This window comes from Phocoena phocoena, chromosome 4 (genome assembly GCF_963924675.1).
Source record: "Phocoena phocoena chromosome 4, mPhoPho1.1, whole genome shotgun sequence".
Lineage (NCBI taxonomy): Eukaryota > Metazoa > Chordata > Mammalia > Artiodactyla > Phocoenidae > Phocoena > Phocoena phocoena.
In genome coordinates, this window is record NC_089222.1 from 141,527,825 (window position 1) to 141,547,952 (window position 20,128).

Here is a 20,128-nt window from a genome sequence, read left to right on the forward strand (position 1 = left end):
CTTCCCTTTCTTTGTTCAAGCCCCACTAATCAGGGATTCACTGCAGCCACGCCACTCTACAAGGTAACAAACAATATCCATCTTCCTAAAACCCAATGAGCAATTGTTGGTTCTCCTCTTTTTCTACTTTCAGTGGGATTTGATATACTTTATCACCTATCTTTCTTGATTATTTCCTATTTTGCTTTCAGGACCCCACAGTCCACTGGATTTCCTCCTATTTCACTGACTGCTCCTTCTTCCTGTCTCCTTTGCTGATTCCTCCTCTTATTCTGGAACCTTAAATTTTGGAATGCCTTGAGTCTAGACCTTCTTGTTTCTCCCACATCATTCTTTCCCTTGTGACAACAGCTATTCCTTGTATCTTCTCCACTTCTGTAGAAGACACTTTCATTTACCTTATTAGGCAAAATATGTACTTCATTTAACAATTCCTCTTTCTCTCTCTTTGCAACATTCACTATATATACATGCTTTGTTTGATTCGTCTCCAAAACATATTGCAAATTTGTCTGCTTCTCATTACCTTGACTGTGACCACCTTGACTCAAGGCGCTTTTTATCTTGCCTCGTCTTCTGAAATAGCTTCTTACCTACTTGCTTTCTGGACCAATCCATTCTTTCCACAGCTGCTAGTGTTATGATTAAAAACATAAATCAGACCATGCCACTAGCCTAGTTAAAGTCACCAATGGCCCCTCTTTGCATTTAGATAAAAAACTCTAGACTTCTAAAATAGCTGCATATTCAAATTACCCAGGGTGCTTAGACTTAAACTTGGTTGCATATTAGAATCAACTCAGGGATTTTACAAATTCCTGGTGCCTGGGTCCCATGTCCAATGATGGTTATTTAATTGGACTTCAACCTGGACATCAGGAATTTTTTAAAGCTCCCCACATAATTTTAATGTGTGACACAATTCAAGAACCACTAACAGGTGATTTTGAATTGAAAAAAAAAAAGGATAATGCCCCAGAGATCTGGGAGATGGATATACTCCCAGAGATAATGATTTAGTTGGGCTTAGTTAGGACCAGAAAATGGTCATTAGTGTTTTCTTAAATCTCCCAGGAGATTTTATGGTGAAGCCTGGATTGTGAACCACTGCCCCCGCACATTACCTTGTCCTTGACTATTTCTCCAGCTACTGACCTGCTTGTGAAGCACATTTCCTTTCTCGGGGCTATATCACCTAACTAGTGACTTAATGTTAATTTCACAGAACCTTATTTAACATATTTAAAAAACAACCACACGGAGATACTAATCAGATTGTGATCCACTACATTATCCTGATTGGCTAGGCTCAATTCCAGGTCATCTGACCTTTGCCTTGGTCAAAAAAGTCTGGTTGCATTTCCTGGGAAGGCAAGTGATTCACAGAACACTCATGTACATTTTTATGTAGCATTTCTGTTCTCTGACCTGGATCCTTCAGAGCAGATTATATCGGAGACAGGCTAATGTACTCACTGCTTTGCCCTTCACAAATGATAGTAAGAGTCAGTTCTCCTTATAAGAAAACACTTGGGAAGCAGTACTAGATTGGCTCCCATTTTTATATATCTACAAAAATGGGAAAAAACATTTAATGTATCCCAATTTTATTAGCATAAGGCCATTTGTACCTTTGTTTTGTATCTAACTGAAGGTAGATTTTCTTACTCACTCAGGGAAAATCTTTTTCACAAAGTTGGTGCCTTCATATGAATTCTAAGTATGCTCCACTTAATTTTGTTGGCAAGTAGACAGAATGAGCATTACTCTTCAACAAGAAAGGAAGGAGAGGGGTCATGTGGACAGGTTGTAAGGACTGAGGAAGGACATGGGAACCTATTGCTCAAGAAAGAGTCTGCTTACATCTATTGACTGTCTTGCAGGTAATGGAAATCATCCCCTCCTGACAATTACAGTGAGAGCCCTGTGTTCAAGGACTTTAAAATGCAAACAATCAACATTAATATACATCTTTAATTTCATACATTTACTTTTGCAATGTGGATGAATATTCTACTGGTAGATGAACACCTACAACTCTAGGAGAACCATAAAATCACAGAACATCCATGTTCAACAGACACTGGAGAACACTAGCTCCTCATTTTGAAGATGGCAAGTGTGAACCTTGATGGGAATTTGCTGACTTGCAAAGAGATTTGAAATAAGACTGTTGCTTACATTTTAGGTGCATTGAGAGCCCTGGCAAAGTTTTCTACAAGTTAAACCATCTTATTTTATTTTTTTTCATAAATATTGTCACACTTTGCTTAATTTAGTAACTGTTTCAATACCCTTCCAAGATAGACATTTAATGCTCAACAGAAGGGAGGAACAAAGAAAACCACATTTCTAAAACTAAAATAAAAAAATATAAAAAGCTACTATTTTTTGACTTCAGAAAAACTGTGACATATGGCTTTGGCAAATATTTTTAAAAGCCATCAATCTAGATGATAATATAAAAAGTGCTATATAAAATAAATATAACACAGCATGAGCTCATGGATTTTGGGCCTCACAAGTCACTGGGTTAATGCAGGGAAGCCTTATTTCAAGAATTAAATCCCATGGTCGCCACATCTCATTCACACATTTCTTCTCTGCTAATTTTCTGAAACTTCACATTTTAGGTAAATACACCTTGGCTTGGAGTTTAGGGGAGTTCATAGTTGGCTTCTACAAGTGTGTGTGTGTGTGTGTGTGTGTGTGTGTGTGTGTGTGTGTGTGTGTGTTTAAACGGGATGACAGGGAATTCTTATGAATTCTGGTTATTTTCATAACATTTCAAGGAAACACCATTGGTGAGTGCTGTTGAATCTGACTGCATAGGTGCCATGCATCCTAAGTGTCTCCTCACCTCTCACAATTAGTTGGCTTTGGTGCTCCACAGCTGCTGCCTCATTGCGGGCTATGCAGGTGTAATTCCCATTGTGCATCAGGGAGAGGTTGGAAATCCTTAAGGAGCTCGTGAAGTCAATGTTGTCAATGGTCACCCCGAGGCTCGCTGGGATTGGCCGGCCGTCCTTCTGCCAGGTGATGGTGATGGGTAGGTCCCCTGAGACCACAACACACGGGATGAAGACCCGCTGTCCAATGGAGAATCTTGGAAACTCAAAAGGTTGGATAAAAGGTGGAACTGAAAGAAAAGAAAAGAAAAAGTAAGAGAGGAAAGATGATAATGAACTGTGTAAATACTCTATATTTTTTTCTTTAACCCTTTTGCATGACATTGAAAGATTAATACAAATCACTGCTATAGCATAAAAGTATATGAACTGGTAGAAGATTGGAAGTTGTGCTCTTTTGTTATTTGAATTTTCTCATTGTTCTAAATGAAAAGCATGGCTTAATTTGTACTTCAGCAAATATGCTTAATCACATTTATTTTGATAATTTTTTTAAAAATTCAATAATCATTTTTAAAGGAAACATTTCAGATTCTGCACTTTTCAGTGTAAATACTCTTAAAGAGGGACCTGGGTTTGGTTTTCTCTTGGAAGCTTTTAAACATAATGTGTACAAGAGATTTCTTTCCTGATTTGCTAATATTAGGAGTACAATTACTGTTCTCTCTTCAATCCATTCCACATCTTGTTAATACTTTAACTCTATTGAAGAAGCAGAGATTCCAGTTTAATTGTTAACATTTTTTAATACCTAACATCCAACTAATAGCAAATGTTAATTTAAAGGATTTGTGTTAGGATAATTGCATCATTACTCTGCACCCTTCAATTTTACACATTCCTTGCACATGACCTTAAGTTATGAACTGGTCTGTGGCCAGTTTTCTGAGTTGTGGAGATGTGTTGCTACTGAAGATAAGGTTATATAGTCTTCAGCTTGGCCAGCCTTGGACACAGTGAAGCTCAGTCTGGAATGTTCTTTTTTGATTTAATTTCCCTAATAAATTCTTATTCATCCTTCTTATTTGTCATGGGGTCATGGGCTAGTTATCAATATCCTCTTCTTATCAGCCTTTTGGGGTAGTTATTCATAGATTATTAAGCCAATAATAACCTAATATAAACCAGTTATTATATTAGGTGATTTTACAAAATGAAGTTATTAAACAGCAGGATGTCTGCAAAGTTTATTCTTTAAATCAGTCGTAGTCTCCTTTCAATTATCAACTCGGGAGACAAAAGGGATCCAGCTGAGAAACATCTGAAAGGAAACCATTCATGCATTCATTCATTCACTCAAGAAGTGCTTACTGAGCACCTGGTATGTGCTCAATACTGCACTGTGTGTGCTGGTCAGACAGCAATGAACATGATATACCATCTGTACCCAGTGCAGCTTTCATTCATTGTCATAGGCAGTGGATGTCAACAAAGTGTAGCAGTGGTTTTTCTGTAAGTTAATATTATTATTACTACTCCTGTATGCTTTCAAAAGAAGGTGGAAGTTAGAATTGCAAGTTAGTCATTAGCAAAGTTGCAAATTAGTCAGAGTTAGTAAGCAGGTGACTCATGTTAGGTTTTATGAGAGAAACAAACAAACAAGCAAGCAAGGAAACAGATAGCTGAAAGTACAGACAAGCATATTCAATGTCAAAACTGCTGTGGATCCTCAATGTAAAGTTAGAACTTTGGGTCTGCAACAAGTCGATCTGACGCTAAGAGAAAAAGATCTCAGGATGAGGTTCTACCTGGTGCTTATAACCAATGAGTTAGTGATATTTTAGAAATGTGGATAGTATGAATTTTGTTTCTGTTTTCTTTTTAAATTCTGATCACTCTGTAGCTAATTCTTGCCTCTGTTCTTGAAAAGTAGAGCCCTTTCTCTATCCTGTAACTTTTTTCTGCTATAAGAAGACATTCTTATGCATAATAAACATTGACAGCCTACACCCTGCATAGATCAAGTTAGATTACACTGTGTTTGTTCACAGTTGTTTGTCATTAGGCAGGGAAAGTGCCAAGTTGTAGCAAAAGTGCTTGTATTTCTCTAAATCTTGCCCCAAGTGTTACGAATGTTTACTCCATATTAACACTTAATACGTTGACATTTTAAAAATAAAAAGTAACTATGTTTCTTCTTCTTTGGTTTACTTACACACAGAAACCTAATTTTGAGTCTACTCAGACAAGCCTAAGCACCCATTGTTGGCTTGGTGCTTTTTATCTGAACTGCAGATCATTTTTCTAGGATAAGGACTTTGGAGCCAGACTACCTGGGTTTAAGTTCAGCTGTGCTACTAACTAAAGTCATGAGCACCCCTACGTGCCTCAGTTTCCTTATTTGTAAAACAAGGGGGCTTCTGTGAGCAGTGAATGAGCACAGGGGTCACAGACTTTCACATGAACCTGAATTGGTTTCTTAGCACTGATTCTATTTCATAAGCCTTTAATATGAGGAAAAAAACAGAACGGTAAAACGAAACATTAGTGGGCAAGGGAAAGGACTCTATTTCCCTTATTAGTTACAATACGGAGAAGAAATATATAAGGACTTACTTTCTGAGCCCCAGATCAAGAAAGAAAAATAAGGGTTTCCCTCATGGCTCAGTGGTTAACAATCCGCCTGCCAATGCAGGGACACAGGTTGGAGCCCTGGTCCGGGAAGATCCTACATGCCATGGAGCAACAAAGCCCGTGTGCCACAACTGCTGAGCCTGTGCTCTAGAGCCCGTGAGCCACAACTACTGAGCCCACAAGCCACAACTACTGAAGCCTGTGCGCCTAGAGCCCGTGTTCCGCAACAAGAGAAGCCACCACAATGAGAAGCCTGAGCACCGCAAGGAAGAGTAGCCCCTGCTCGCTGCAACTAGAGAAAAGCCCATGTGCAGCAACGAAGACCCATCGCAGCCAGAAATAAAAATAAATTAATTTTAAAAAAAGAAATAAAGATAAGATGTAGCACCTCTGACCTATCTATTTAATAAGAAAACAATATGGGCTGTAGGCCATTAACAATTATTAAATACAAGAGTGTCTTTTTATAGCAGAAGAAAGTTATAGGACAGAGAAAGGGCATATGCATATTATTTCTGAAGAACAGAGGCAAGAAGTAGCTACAGGTGAATCAATTTTTAAAAATTCAGGCTTTCCATAATTCTAAAATATATGTAATTCACTGGTTTATAGAACTGTAAGAAGTATAATTATAGTTAAAGAAGTAAATTTCAAAACGTTTAGGTATAAAGTGACACCGCTGGAAATGAAGGTTCCAAACCAGTAAAAACAAAGGTCAGAAAGTCCAGGCACTAACTCTCACTCACGTCACTCAAAGGATAATCCCTCTCTCTGAACATCGTATTTTAAACTTCTGCGGCACCCTTATTATCTCCTTTCTTGGTCTAAACCAGATGCTGAGAATTCAGACATATTGATGAGGGCTCAGTAAGAAGCCACAATTGGTAAGGTAAAGGTGGGGAGAAACGAAGCATAAACTATAAAGAGTAGATACAATGCAACACACACAGCACCTGGGGACATTTTTTGCTGGGGCACACTGTTCATAATAGCCAGCTTTTCTGCAATTAATACAATATCATAGTGCATAATTAAGACTCTGACTCATAAGTTATTGTCAATATATTACAGGGGAAAAGATAATATTTAAAATATTTTAAAATGTATTTATAAACAGAAACTATCCAAGATAGTTAAAATAAAATTTTCATGATGAAAGGAAGAATTTAGTTAGAGGGAAAAGTCACTTTCCCAGAATAATGTCAAATCAGGTTTGTAACTTCTTATTTTGCCTGCCACATTACATTGGGATGCACTTTATTTTTTTAACACAAATTAAAAGACCTGTGTGTCATGTCACTTCTTACTACATGTGTTGCCTCCCTTGTTTCAGCCACGAAAAACAAGTCTGCTGTACAAAATGCTTAAAAATATTTTAAGGGGTCCAGAATCTTATATTTTACATGTATAAGATATAAAATTAGAGGCAAAAAGTAAACCAAGTGATTCAAAAACTCTTGTAATGATTTTGGTGAAGCCAAATCACCTGTTTGAGGTGCATTGCTTATTGTGTCTGAGTCATTATGTCACCTTTTAAGGTAAATTCTCTGAATCTTACTGACAGTAAAACCTTGTAACAATACAGGAGCAGAAATTCTGAATACGACCTGCGGCAGGTTTCCACGTAACCGTCCTTCATAAAGTATATAGATATCTGCTAAATGTCACTTCTTACCAGGCTTGTGTATTTTATTCTACATAATGCTGGGGGTTCCTTTCTCTGAGGCAGTGCAGAGCCCTTGAATACTGTCAGATGTTAGTTTAGATTCTTATTCTTTCTAAACCTGAACAAGAACATTAAATGAGGCTAATACATTTCTGTGTCTTGTCCCTCAAAAATTAACTAACTGTATATTCTTCTTCACAGGGGACAAAACAAGTTTTACTTTCCCCCTCACCCAGAGTGGAGTATGACATATTGAAACAAACATAGTTGTGTGTTGGCCAGTCTTGAATAGTTAGCAGTGTTATCTCGATCCAGTTTTTTTTTAACTCTAAGATTCCATTTCTTCATGTGTAAACTGGTGACAGTGACACAATTCATGAGTGTCAGGAGAGGGCTTTATGTAACATGCCAGCCCCAGAGCCCAGGTGGTACCTAGAAGTAGCTCAGTTTAGCATCCTTCTACCTTTCCTCTTCTTAACTCTTTTTTTTTTCCTTTTGTCCCAAGGCCCATAATTCACTGGGAAGATCAAATACATTGCATGCATGTTGAGACATATAAGGCTCTAGTTCCATTGCCATATATAATTCCATCAATTCCAACATTTCGTCATTTCACGTCCACTGGTAATTTAACTCCGTGAGTCTCCATACAAAAGTCTCAGGTTGACAGCTTTCGGTATCAGGCTGCTCATGGAGCCTGCCTCAAGCCAAAGTATTCTGAGTCAAGGCTGTGGTTATTTTCATCTTTCTAGCTCCTCTTCTCCATTCTGTTTAACAAGCCCTTTCTTCCCATCCTTTAAGGCATTTTCTTTTTATAACATCTTACATGTTTCATAAAGTCTCCAAAAATTGCATCTCCTAATCCTGCCCATTGTGGGAATGTAAATCCCATGGCTGATCTCTGAGAGTTCAGTCCCAATTACACACCCATTTTAGAATCCGTATGCCCATCAGGGATGCCTAGAACCTGCGTAGGCTCAGGGCTCTGTACTGTCCATCCAAATACAAGCTGTGGCTCAAAAACCGTGAGGCTGGTGAACACGTGTGACTTGTGGGTCGAGCACATCGCTTAATGGACTGTCTACCCATAGAATTGGTTCTTTGTCCAATTCTGCTACTTTACAGTATGCTTTAGAGTACAGAATTGTAGATCACGGCCCCATGTGATACAGTTCTCCATTCTGTTCACACAACACAATTAAAATCTTTCTCCACCCACCCCAAGAGCCTGTTGTTCAAGATTTTATAATAAAATATATGACATGTGAATATAGTGATCTATGTATAAGGCTGTTTCCTAAGTAGAGTGACCCAGGAGGCAGGAGATATATAGAGTTTATCTTTTTTACTTCTCACAACTAGTGGAATAAAGGGTGCCTTGTACATCTTAACTGCATAATAGTTTTTGAAAATACCTTTTAAGAGGTGATGATGAACACGTGTCTACATTTTGCACATTAGACAATCCTGAAGTTATGAATACAAAGAGAGATACATCCAGGACATAACAATGATGAGATGGTGAGATGGGAAGGACAAAGGTGAGGCTACTATTCAGCCTGAGTAGTCTTGGGGCCCATGAAGTTTATGACGTGATTGAATGAGCAGACTAAGCAATTCCCAAGTGGTTGGGCACTAAATCTAGAAACTGAGAGGCATGCATACTTCTATCTTGTTCTCAATCGTATCATCTAATAAATCACTAAATCCCTCAAGATTTCCTGGTCTAAATCTCTTTTGAATCAGGACCTTTCTATGCATTCCGACTTCCACTGCCAAGAGTCCTCTCTTATCTCTCACCTGTACCAAAATAATAATTATTTTATTCTCCCTGAAATGCATTTCCCACATATCCATCACCAAAGTGTTCTGAAATGCAAAACCCGCCTGAAAACCTCCAAGCGCTCCTAGAGTATAATTTCCAAGATCCTTTACCCTCTAAGATTGTCTAATATGCCTACTTCTATACCTATCACTCTTTACTCTTTTTGCATTCATGTTCTCACAACGACAAGTATTTTCCGTGCACACATATTACATGCCGCATGTCCTAGGGGCCCAGGACTTCTAACTAGTGGACCCGCTGAGCCACCCCTCCCCCTGCTGTTAGGGCAAGCTGGGGAGATAAAGTCAAGACCTGGCCTTCCTTATTCAGGTACGGCCACCGGTGCCAGCTCTGAACCACTGCGTCAGCTTGTTCCCCTGAGCTGAGCAACTTCTGCCAGAGCTGCTTCTGGCTCACCACGAATTGGGCTGCCGGTCCTTGGCCTGTACCTGCTGAAGTGAGAAGGGCATGACCAGAGCCCTCCAGAGCTTCAGGAGGGTACAATGCGCAAGTAAGAAGGGCATTGCTGGGAGCCGGCAGGTGCTAAATAAACAGAGGCTTAAGCATGTGCACATAAATGTGGGCTTCTCTGCAAGCCCTTCTTGACCTTGCTCTCTAAGCTCCCTTGGGGTTCAATATGAACTGATATTAACTGACACTCAAACACTGACCCAGAAATAAAAGGTGGGAGTGAGCTAGCAGGGTGCTCTCTGGCGCTGCTGCTGGGTGGGAAAGGCAGAGAAGGAGTGACTCATTGTCTCTCCCATGTGGTAGGACGGCGGGCATTCAGGGTCCATCTCTAAAAATTCCCTTAGGGAGCTGTATCCTGGGCATATTTTCAACAACCCAAACCATATAAAACGTAAAAAATTAAATAGGTTTTCTTTAGCCAGAGATTGAAATGACCACACTTAAATTTCTGTGGCTGAGTTATTTAAGTAGGCGGTTTGGGTGCATTTAGGGAAATTCACTCCCGTGAATTATTTAAGCCGTGCTCAGGTAAGGAGAAGAATCCCTGTTTGGCTTAGAACTCTTTAAGACAGGTGTCATAGCAGAAACATAAATTGGAGTTTCCGAGATTACTCAGCTCTGGCTACATTCTCAGTGATAAACATTCTCCTTCATGGACAGAAAACAATAGGGGAACCAATCACACATATTTACCCCAGTTTCAGAAAGTCCCAGGTTCAAGACACCTGCCGTGACTTGAAGGCCTGTTTACAAGTGAAACAAACAACACGCAAAATCATGTACACAAATTTCCCAGTTCTTGCTCAAGGTGAGCACCTGCTTCACATTGGTCCTGCTGTTGTTAGAACACCATCTGCTGCAGATATTCCTGTGATAAAACACATCTTTTCTCAGGTTATGTTGCAGGTTTTATAGTGAGTGGAAACTGTTGCATTCTGGTATTATTTCCTAATGCATGTTATTTTGTCCATATAGAATATTGTCCTCATTTTACTCAACAAAGGGTCCAATACAGCCAATGAGATGCTACGTTTTTTCAATTATTAGAATTGAATTACACAATGTTTGTGTGATCAATGTGATCAGAAATTATCTATATATCTCTCTATATGACTATGGACTAGTAATATATTCTCAGTAATAATAAATGTTGTCACCATCTCTGCTTGCTTATGGGTATTTATAAATCCTAGACAGATGGTTTATAAGATGGTTTATAAGAGTTCATAGATCCCATAGCAAAGGGATAATGAGGGTAGGCGCCTCTTCCACTTGAAAAGTTCACACAAAGTAAGAAGGAGATTGAAAACTTTAAATAAATAGTTCAGCGATTCAGAGGAAGACTCTGTGCCCCTCACTAATGGAGACGTTGTTCCTCAGTGCCCTGGCCTGGCTCCCTCCCCCTGTTTCCCTGACGGTGTCACCTACAGCCTCCCTGCCAGTTATGAGCGTGAGGCAGTGGTTTGCCTCATCAACATCTTCATCCAAAACTCCTTCTCAAGCTTCCTGCCTACTTGTTCAGCTGTCCGCTAAGACCTCCATCTGGATAGCCCAGAAGCATCGCCAATCCCAAACCAAACGTGTCACGTTTTCCCTTAATCTAAGCTTCTCCTTCAATTCTCTAGCAAAATCTCCCAGCTGCAAGAAGCTCAGAATAAAAAATATTATTACATTAATGTTTTTATAATATAACATAGTATGATATGATACGATACGATTTCGTATAATATTCCTAGCTGTACATTTCTCTTTATCTCCAACCCCTCTCACTGGCTGTGATGTCTTGTCTACTCCACCTCTCAGTTCCTCTTGCATCTGGCTCTTTTTTTCCCCAAGCATTCTTCCATCATCTTTATTTTTTTTAATAGATCTTTATTGGAGTATAATTGCTTCACAATCCTGTGTTAGTTTCTGTTGTACAACAAAGTGAATCAGCCACATGCATACCTCCCACCATCTTGTATTAAAACTTTTCAATTGTGTCCTAATTGGTCTTCCCATTTGTTTTCTTTCTGAAGTATAATCCACCTCATAGACCTCAATCAGATTAGTTTTCCTAAAACACTTTGTATCTCCCTCTGCTTCTATCACTTCGCTGCCTTTAGGATGGCGCAGGAGGCACCGAACTCTACGAGATCTGATCTGTCTCTGTGCCGACTCACACCATTTGCCTACAGTAAGTGTCCTTTGGTTCAGCCACATTGACTCTGAATGTCAAGGGCTGCACCCTGTCCCTCTTTCTGTCCCCCGCCCCAGCAGTGCCCATTCTCACCCCTACCAGCTTAAAGTGTGAAAACTCAGCTCAGCTGTTACCTGCTTTGGAGATTTTTTCAGGCTGTAAATCCCTTTGAGACTCAACTCAGTTTCTCTTGGAAACCTTTTTTTTTGACTCCAGAGTTTATGCCCAGAACTAGCTAGATGTCCATCTTCTCTACTTCCAAAACACCTCCCATATATTTCTTTGATGGCATTGTGTTGAAATCAGTGACTTTCTTATTTGTCTGCCCACTCTACTCCCATCACTAGTTGAAATGATTTTTTTCTCACCCTGTGCCACTTCCCTCAAGACTTGCTACCTCCTCTCATGTATTATAGTTGTCTATAGGTCCTTCCACTGACCCCAGCCCTGTGTTGGCGGGGACCATCCTATTATTATTTGATTTCATTAACAGTAGATGCACCGATATGGCCTGAATAAACTAAAGAAATCATAGGAATCAAAGAGATTCTTTGAGTTAAAAATTGTTTTGGTAACAAAACATCTAGTCTAATGATGCTACTGCCCTACACTGTGACAGTTTTCATCTCCTATCTGAAATATTGGACTAGCGTTATTAGAGAAAGTGGGAGCAATTTAATGAAAATTATTATTTTTAGGAAAAGGTATTTAAGATGCACATCGATAGCTATGTAACATCTGCATAAGTGGTAGGATTTGATGTACGTGAAGACACGTGGCCCAGGTTCCTTCAAGGACATGAGCCCCAGATTCTGCGAGTGACCTCAGGGGGCACCCTTCAGTCATCAGCTGCTTCAGAGGTAGGTTCAGCTGCAGAGATTTCCTCACCCGAGTGCAGGCCCTTCCAATGAGTGACCGAAGAGGGCAATTTTGCCCCAACTCAGGACAACTCTGAAGGAACACTCCAGAGACCCCTGCAGAGTCAGATGAGGCTGTCATGGGCTGGCACATCTTCTCCCTGTGCCCAGTCCCTCCCCCTTTCCCTTCTTCCACACGTGTTGATGGTAAGGACACTCCCTGGTAAACATCCTGCACACCAAACTCCATCTCAGAGGCTGCTCCCGGGAGAATACAACCTGCAGCAGTTTGCCTCATCAAAAATAAAAAAAAAATTTGATCTACTATTCATAACAAAACCAGGTCTGTTTGTCATACTGTCTCTGTATACTGCATCCATCCATCCATCCATCCATCCATCCATCCATGTTGCTTTTATTCATTTTGGACTGTGACCAGGGGAGAATTATCATGTGTGCTGGGTTCTCTTTTAGTAAGACCCCTCTGTATGTGATTATCAGTATTCTCCTATTCTCCTGCAGAACAAAAAAGGGATGACAGAAGCAAGGGAAAAAATAGTTTGAAAAGTTAATTTTAAGAATGCTGCTCGGGCTTCCCTGGTGGCGCAGTGGTTGAGAGTCCACCTGCCGATGCAGGGGACACGGGTTCGTGCCCCAGTCTGGGAAGATCCCACATGCCGCGGAGCGGCAGGGCCTGTGAGCCATGGCCGCTGAGCCTGCATATCCGGAGCCTGTGCTCTGCAATGGGAGAGGCCACAGCAGTGAGAGGCCCGTGTACCGCAAAAAAAAATAAATAAATAAAATAAAAATTAAAAAAAGAATGCTGCTCATTACCTTCAAAAAGTCTGTATCTGTTTATTCACTTGTTTGTTTTACTCATTTACCTGTCCTAAGCTCAGCCAGTGCTCAGCATGGAACTTCCATCTTTACCTTTAACATGGGGCTGTGCATATTCACAAGTTCAGTAAGTGTATATCCAAGAGTACAAAACTGAGGAAGAATTCAATGCCAATATCTGAATTAGAACCCAAGAAATTCCAGAAGGCTCAACTTAAAAACACAAGAAAACCTGGCAAACATTAATCACACACACACACACACACACACACACACACACACACACACACACACACAAATACCCAAGCACGTACACATACTGCATGCACTGGATAATGGGTTCCCAGTAGATGAAGCCAAAAGCATAGGTAGGGTTCATAAGCTAAATACAACCCAACAGAATAGCACAGTTGACATAAGAATAGTGTAACTTCGGAATAAATCAGAGATGAGTGTAGCTAACTCTCCTACTAAGATTTTTAAACAAGGTCGTTCTTACGTAGGATGCCTATTTTGGACGACCAGATTATGAGAAGAACTACGGAGCCATAAATATGACAACATAAGTATAAAGGTAAGAGAAACTTTTAAAATGTTTTAAAATACCAATTAAGTCCATGGGAGAAAATACACTTAAAACATTTTAGGAAGAAAAAAAAATCCTTAAGGCATAATGTAGAATTATAATAAAGAGAAACAGGAACTGTTGTTTTCATCAGCTGGAAAGACACATATTAGATATAAAGAGAAGACAAACTGCTTGAAATTTTCGGAAATAAAACATTAAAACGAGCCATGAGAAACATGACAGCATCTTCTTCCAAGGCACTCTCAGGAAAAATGGACCACCTATATAGATGCCTGTAGTGGGATATAGGGGTAGGAATTGGGTGTTTTTTTCAGGGGATTCTAGTTTTTAACCATATAAGACATTTCTTCAAGGATTTTCATGGAAGGCATTTGATAGCCATAACCATATGTTGAAATAAATAGTTTCTTTAACATTTAAAACTGGTGAACACCTGCAGAATTCATGAGAATTTCTGTATTTAACAATAAGATTCACCTTGGACTGAGGAGATAGATAGGCAGGTTACTTTTCTCCTGGTTGGGGTCAATAACATGGTTACATAGAGATTTGGTAATAAAACTGAGTAGTTTTCTGATTTAACCTAAACTAACTTGCATGTCTAATATTTAAAGAAAAGCCATTTGAATCATAATGGCATCAAGAAAATGAAACATAGCTCTCATGTTGTACTAACCCAGGTGGAGAAAAGACTCTTCCAGATGGGTTGCACTTATTTTATTTTTATTTCTATGGACTATTAGTGCAGGCAAAGCCATGGGACTCAAACTAGAGGTGATGTCGGCCAGGCTAAATGACAAGGACAGCCAAAATTCACAAAATCGCTGGCATTCATTTTAAAGCTTACTTTCTTTTCCCAATTAGCTTCTTTACAAGAATTGCTAGTAATAGCAAGGTATTTACTTGAGAAATATTCTTCATGACCTTGGCTTAGAAAAGGTCATCCTTCTTTAAAAGCTTGGTTATTAACTGTAACTGACTTCAGGTGGCTGTATTCTTTTTTATGAAATACGTCATAGAGAAGACAAGGATATAAAAATGTAACTATGATATTTCAACAAAGCTGTAAGTCAGTGAAATTATTTTGGCAAATTTCAGGCATTGAATTAGTGATATAATGAAGGAGGGATACTGTTAAATGCATGAATATACACCAATGAAAGATATGTCCCTCTATATTCCATCCACCCAGTATTCACATCAGCATAGATCTATGCAAAACTAATTATACAGACCCCTCTCTACACTTTCAGCCAACTGTGTGTCCCTCCATGAGTCTCCTCAATTTTCGGGGTCTCTAATTCCTCTTGATAAGACTCAGACAAGATGGCTTTCAGCGCAGACGTGTTCTGATTCTTTGAAAGGAAGGTACAGAGTGAAATCTTCCAAGCATTTTTATCACTTGTGGACAACCTGGAAGATTCAGGTCTGCAAAACCAAGGTATTTTATTGCCACACCCAGATTAATACACATCATAAGCAACTGGCTCTTTCTTGAAGAAATTAACAAATTCTTTCACTGAATTGAACAGTTAGTACAGGGACGTTTATGCGGTTGGAGATATGATTGCAGCATATTTATGAGCACTTAGTATCAACAGATCTTTTTGTAAACCTAATTATCAATACTTGAGTGATTCTGTTCAGTGCCAAGTGAAGAGAGAGAACAAGAAGTAGAGAGTAAACGGAAAATATAAAATAATCTGACTAAAACAACTTTTGATATAAAATCAATTCAAATAAACATATATGTGTTAAACATGCATCAAAAGTCACACACACACACACACACAGACACACACACTGGATTAAAAACTGGGTTCAAGCAACATCACAGAATAAAAAGCTACATAAAAGCAGGAGTTGAAGAAATGGGAAAAGATCTACCAGGCACAAAGAAGGAAAGAAGAGTAATTATCAATCATATAATAGATAATATAAGACAAAACATTACCAGAGATTATAGCAGAAGATAGATAAATCAATTACATTTGGTAATATTAACATCCACTTTGATCACTGGTCAATGAAAGGAATAAAAAAAATTGGCAAAGCTAGAGATGAGATATAACACAATTATTAAATTTAATCTAACACATACAAACCTATGCCCAACAAATATATGAAAAAACAGACATTTATTAATATATGAAAAATCCATAAAGAAAGTTTCAATACATTTCACAGAACGAAAATGACCTCTGTCCACACCACCATATCTTGATATATGTAGAAGAGTGGAAAGCATGGGTTATTTAATAAATGATATTAGGAATACTGACTCGGTCAATAAAGAAAAAATTGGACACCCACCTCTACTATATCCCCAATCCTCAATGTGGACTGAAGACCTAAATGTGGACAGTGGAATGTAAACATAGAGCAAATATAGAAAAAAAAAAAATGTAGGCATGGATCTTCCATGAGCCCAGAGTCTTCTAAACCAGATCCCAATGAAGACAATCAAAGATAGAGTCAAGAGACCTTGGAAAATATACTCACAACTATTTATAAGTAACAAGAGATTCATATTTACATTAAAGAACTATAGCAAAGCAGGAAGAAATAGCAGGAAGACTGATGGCAAAATGGGTAAAGGAAATTCATAGATGGGACACCCAAATACCTAAAAAGAATATAAAGAGATGCTCAACCTCAGTAGTGATGGAAGAAATTAAAATAAACATTACATCCATTATATTGCAAAAATTAGAAGGGCAGATAATATTAATTATTGGCAAAGATATAGGGAACTGTGACCTTCTACACATGGCTGGTGGCGGCATAAACTAGCATAGGAATTTTGGAGAGTGCTATTCAGTCATTAGTGAAATTAAATTCTATGATGTAACAATTCTATTTCCTATCCTATACTTAGTATTACATATAGGCACATCTACAAGGATATTCATTGTAGCATCATATATAGAGTCAAAGATCTAGGAGACAACCTAAGTGTTTACTTTTATGGCTTTATCTTTATCTTAATAAGGGCATAGAAAGCGTATTTAAGATAAATATATGCACCACATCTTCTATATCCATTCTTCTGTCCATGGACATTTAGGTTGCTTCCATGTCCTGGCTATTGTAAACATTGCTGCAATGAACACTGTGGTGCATGTGTCCTTTTGGACTCTGTCTTTCTCCAGACATATGGCCAGGAGGGGGATTGCAGGGTCATGTGGTAGCTCTAATTTTAGTCATACAGAGAAAGAGAAATACCATGTGATATCCCTTATATGTGGAATCTACAAAGAAATGATACAAATGAACTTATTTACAAAACAGAAACATACAGATTTAGAGAGGAAACTTATGGTTACTGGGGGGAAGGATAGGGGGAAGGGATAGTTATGGAGTTTGGAATCGACATGTACTGCTGTATTTAAAATGGATAACCAACAAGGACCTACTACTGTACAGCACAGGGAACTCTGCTCAATGTTATGTGGCAGCCTGGATGGGACAGGAGTCTGGGGGAGAATGGATACATGTGTATGTATGGATGAGTCTCTTTGCTGTGCACCTGAAATTATCACAACATTGTTCATCAGCTATACTATAATATAAAATAAAAAGTTTTTAAAAAGATAAATATATTAAGTAAACATAAATATGTGGCATGGAAATAGGGAAGAACAATACCAGAATTGGTGAATGGTTTAAAACAAAAGATAAAGCAAAATAGGGAATTTGTATGAACTGATGATAAAGGTGTGGTATAAACCAAATATTGACAAAACAGAACAAAATTCCCATCTGACCAATCAGCACCTGGGTTTTTGCTCTTGAGCCCAAAGGAACGTCTCAACAGTGGGGACTTGGGTTGTAACAAAGAAGCCTTATCTTCAGGATCGAGGTGATATTCTCTTTTCCCTCTTTAAGACATTAGACAATTCCTAGAAGGCTTGTTTCTCTGAGAGCAGATGGACACATCCATGTGTCCTTACAAAGGAAACCAGTTTCTGAGCTTTGTTGTACACAAGACAGTTGAACGAATGAGGATGTTAAAGATGGTGAGTCAGGAAGGCAGTGGCTCATCGTTGCCCACATTGGGTAGTTTCTATGGGGAAGGGGGAGAGTTCCTCTGAGCTGCCCCAGAGGAAACAATGGGACCAGAAAGAAGAGGAAGAATTAGAGAAGACAGATTTGTATTCAACAGGAGGAAGAAATGTCTGATCATCATGGCCAAGCAGAATCAGAAATGGCTTAGAGCTCATTGGGGGCACTGCAGAGACCCCGTGCAGACAGTCTGGAAAAATCTGAGTACAGTCGAAGAGCAGGTTGAGTATCACATGGGATGCTGGTCTAGATGAACCCCAAGTTTATTTATATCCCTAAGGTTCTATCCTTGTGTCATCTGTTTACACATATGTAGGCATATTTTATATATACTTAAGTCCATCTACATTTGAATATAACACACATAAATATTTACACATGATTTCAACACATACGAATACTTTATGTGTGAATGTAATATCTTTATATTTATAAATAAATGTAATAAGTATTTGTTATATATTGCATGTACATAAACTACAAATTCTGTTGAACATATATTTTGACAATTACTTGTGTTTGTACTAGTCCATATTTAATGAGTTTAAATTTTTCTGATTAAAATATTATCAGGGCATTATCACTTTGGCACTACCAAAGGAATTTTTTTCCCTGCGTGTGTTTATGTGCACATACAACTGTGTGTGTATCCAGAGAGATTGACTGTGGGTCAGGCAGTGAAAGTGTGAGTAAACTTCTTGTCATGTTTTCTTCCTTTCTCATCTCTACTTCATTCTCTCCTTCTTGGAGTCCCTGTGTCTAACATGCATAACAATTATTGCAAAACCTTATTTCTCCCACAATTTTAATTTTAACTGAATAAAAATTTGCATTCTTTGACTTCATAGCAAATCAAATACATGTTCTTTTTCTTTTTGTCTACTTAGAGTAAACCAATTTGAGATGTTATTTGTAAAAAAAAAAAAAATTAATATAGTGTTTCCTTAAAGAAAGGTACCAGTAGTGGGATTGCTGGGTCATACGGTGGTTCTATTTTTAGTTTTTTAAGGAACCTCCATACTGTTCTCCATCGTGGCCGTATCAATTTACATATCCACCAACAGTGCGTGAGGGTTCCCTTTTCTCCATACCCTCTCTTATTTGCAAAACAGAAATACAGACATAGAGAACAGATGTATGGATACCAACGGGGAAGGGGGGTGGTGGGAGGAATTGGGAGGTTGGGATTGACATATATACAATACTGATACTATGTATAAAATAGATAACTAATGAGCGACTCTACTCAATGTACCATGGTGACCTAAATGGGAAGGAAATCCAAAACAGAAAGGATATATGTATATGCATAGCTGATTCACTTTGCTGTACAGCAGAAACTAACACAACACTGTAAAGCAACTACACTCCAACAGAAATTAATTTAAAAAATAAAAAATAATTAAAATGTAACAAGAAACAGGTTAAAAAAAAAAAGAAATGTACCAGCTTCATTTTCCAGATTGGAAGAAAAATAACAAAGCAACCTATCTCCAGGACAAATCTGTTTGAAGGCAAGTGCTCCAGCTGAGTTTGGAACTCAGTCTTGACATCCTAACCACAGAACTTCTCTTCTGTGGAAGTGTGAGAGCACCTCTCCTCAGGTCAGGTGAGAAACTACAGTCATTTAAACACATTTAAACATGAGTACGTCTTTGGTAGTTTACAAAGGAGGGATGGTGAAAAATCCCCACATAATCAGCCTTCTTTTTCCACATGAGGATATTACATTAACAAAGAGAACTTAAATTTCCATTTGAAGTCATAAATTACCACGGAAGTGTTACACATTTAATGTATTGCCTTTATGTTCCCCCACCAGCTTTATTTTCTCCCATATTACTCACAATAGAAACTGTATACTCTCTAAGTAGTTGCTGAAAATCAATACAAGAATTTTGCAAATGACTAAAATTTATGGTCACACAAGACCCTAGCAAATAGGACCTTAAATTAAACATTGCTCAACTTTAATGAGGCACCTAAAAGAGAAAAATAACCTCAAAATGTTATGTTTTCTATGAACAGTATTATAAATGATTCCAGTAGCTGGAGAAAGGAGAGTGGAAGAAAGTGAAAGTGATAAAGAGAAGAAGACTCTTCATCCCTGACAGAGTTGGGTTTGGAACCTGGTGGAGGTTGATGGTGCTCTGGCT

At 38.5% G+C, this 20,128-nt stretch overlaps 1 protein-coding gene across 1 annotated transcript in view; it reads right to left on the reverse strand.

Moving 5' to 3' along the window:
* Positions 1–20,128, reverse strand: part of DSCAM (DS cell adhesion molecule) — a gene marked incomplete at its 5' end in the record, with an annotated part of 740,232 nt that overhangs the window by 277,374 nt on the left and 442,730 nt on the right. The window contains one exon of the mRNA XM_065875917.1: positions 2,861–3,139. Coding sequence (XP_065731989.1) covers positions 2,861–3,139 — 279 coding nt within the window. The remainder of the gene's footprint in view (positions 1–2,860; positions 3,140–20,128) is intronic.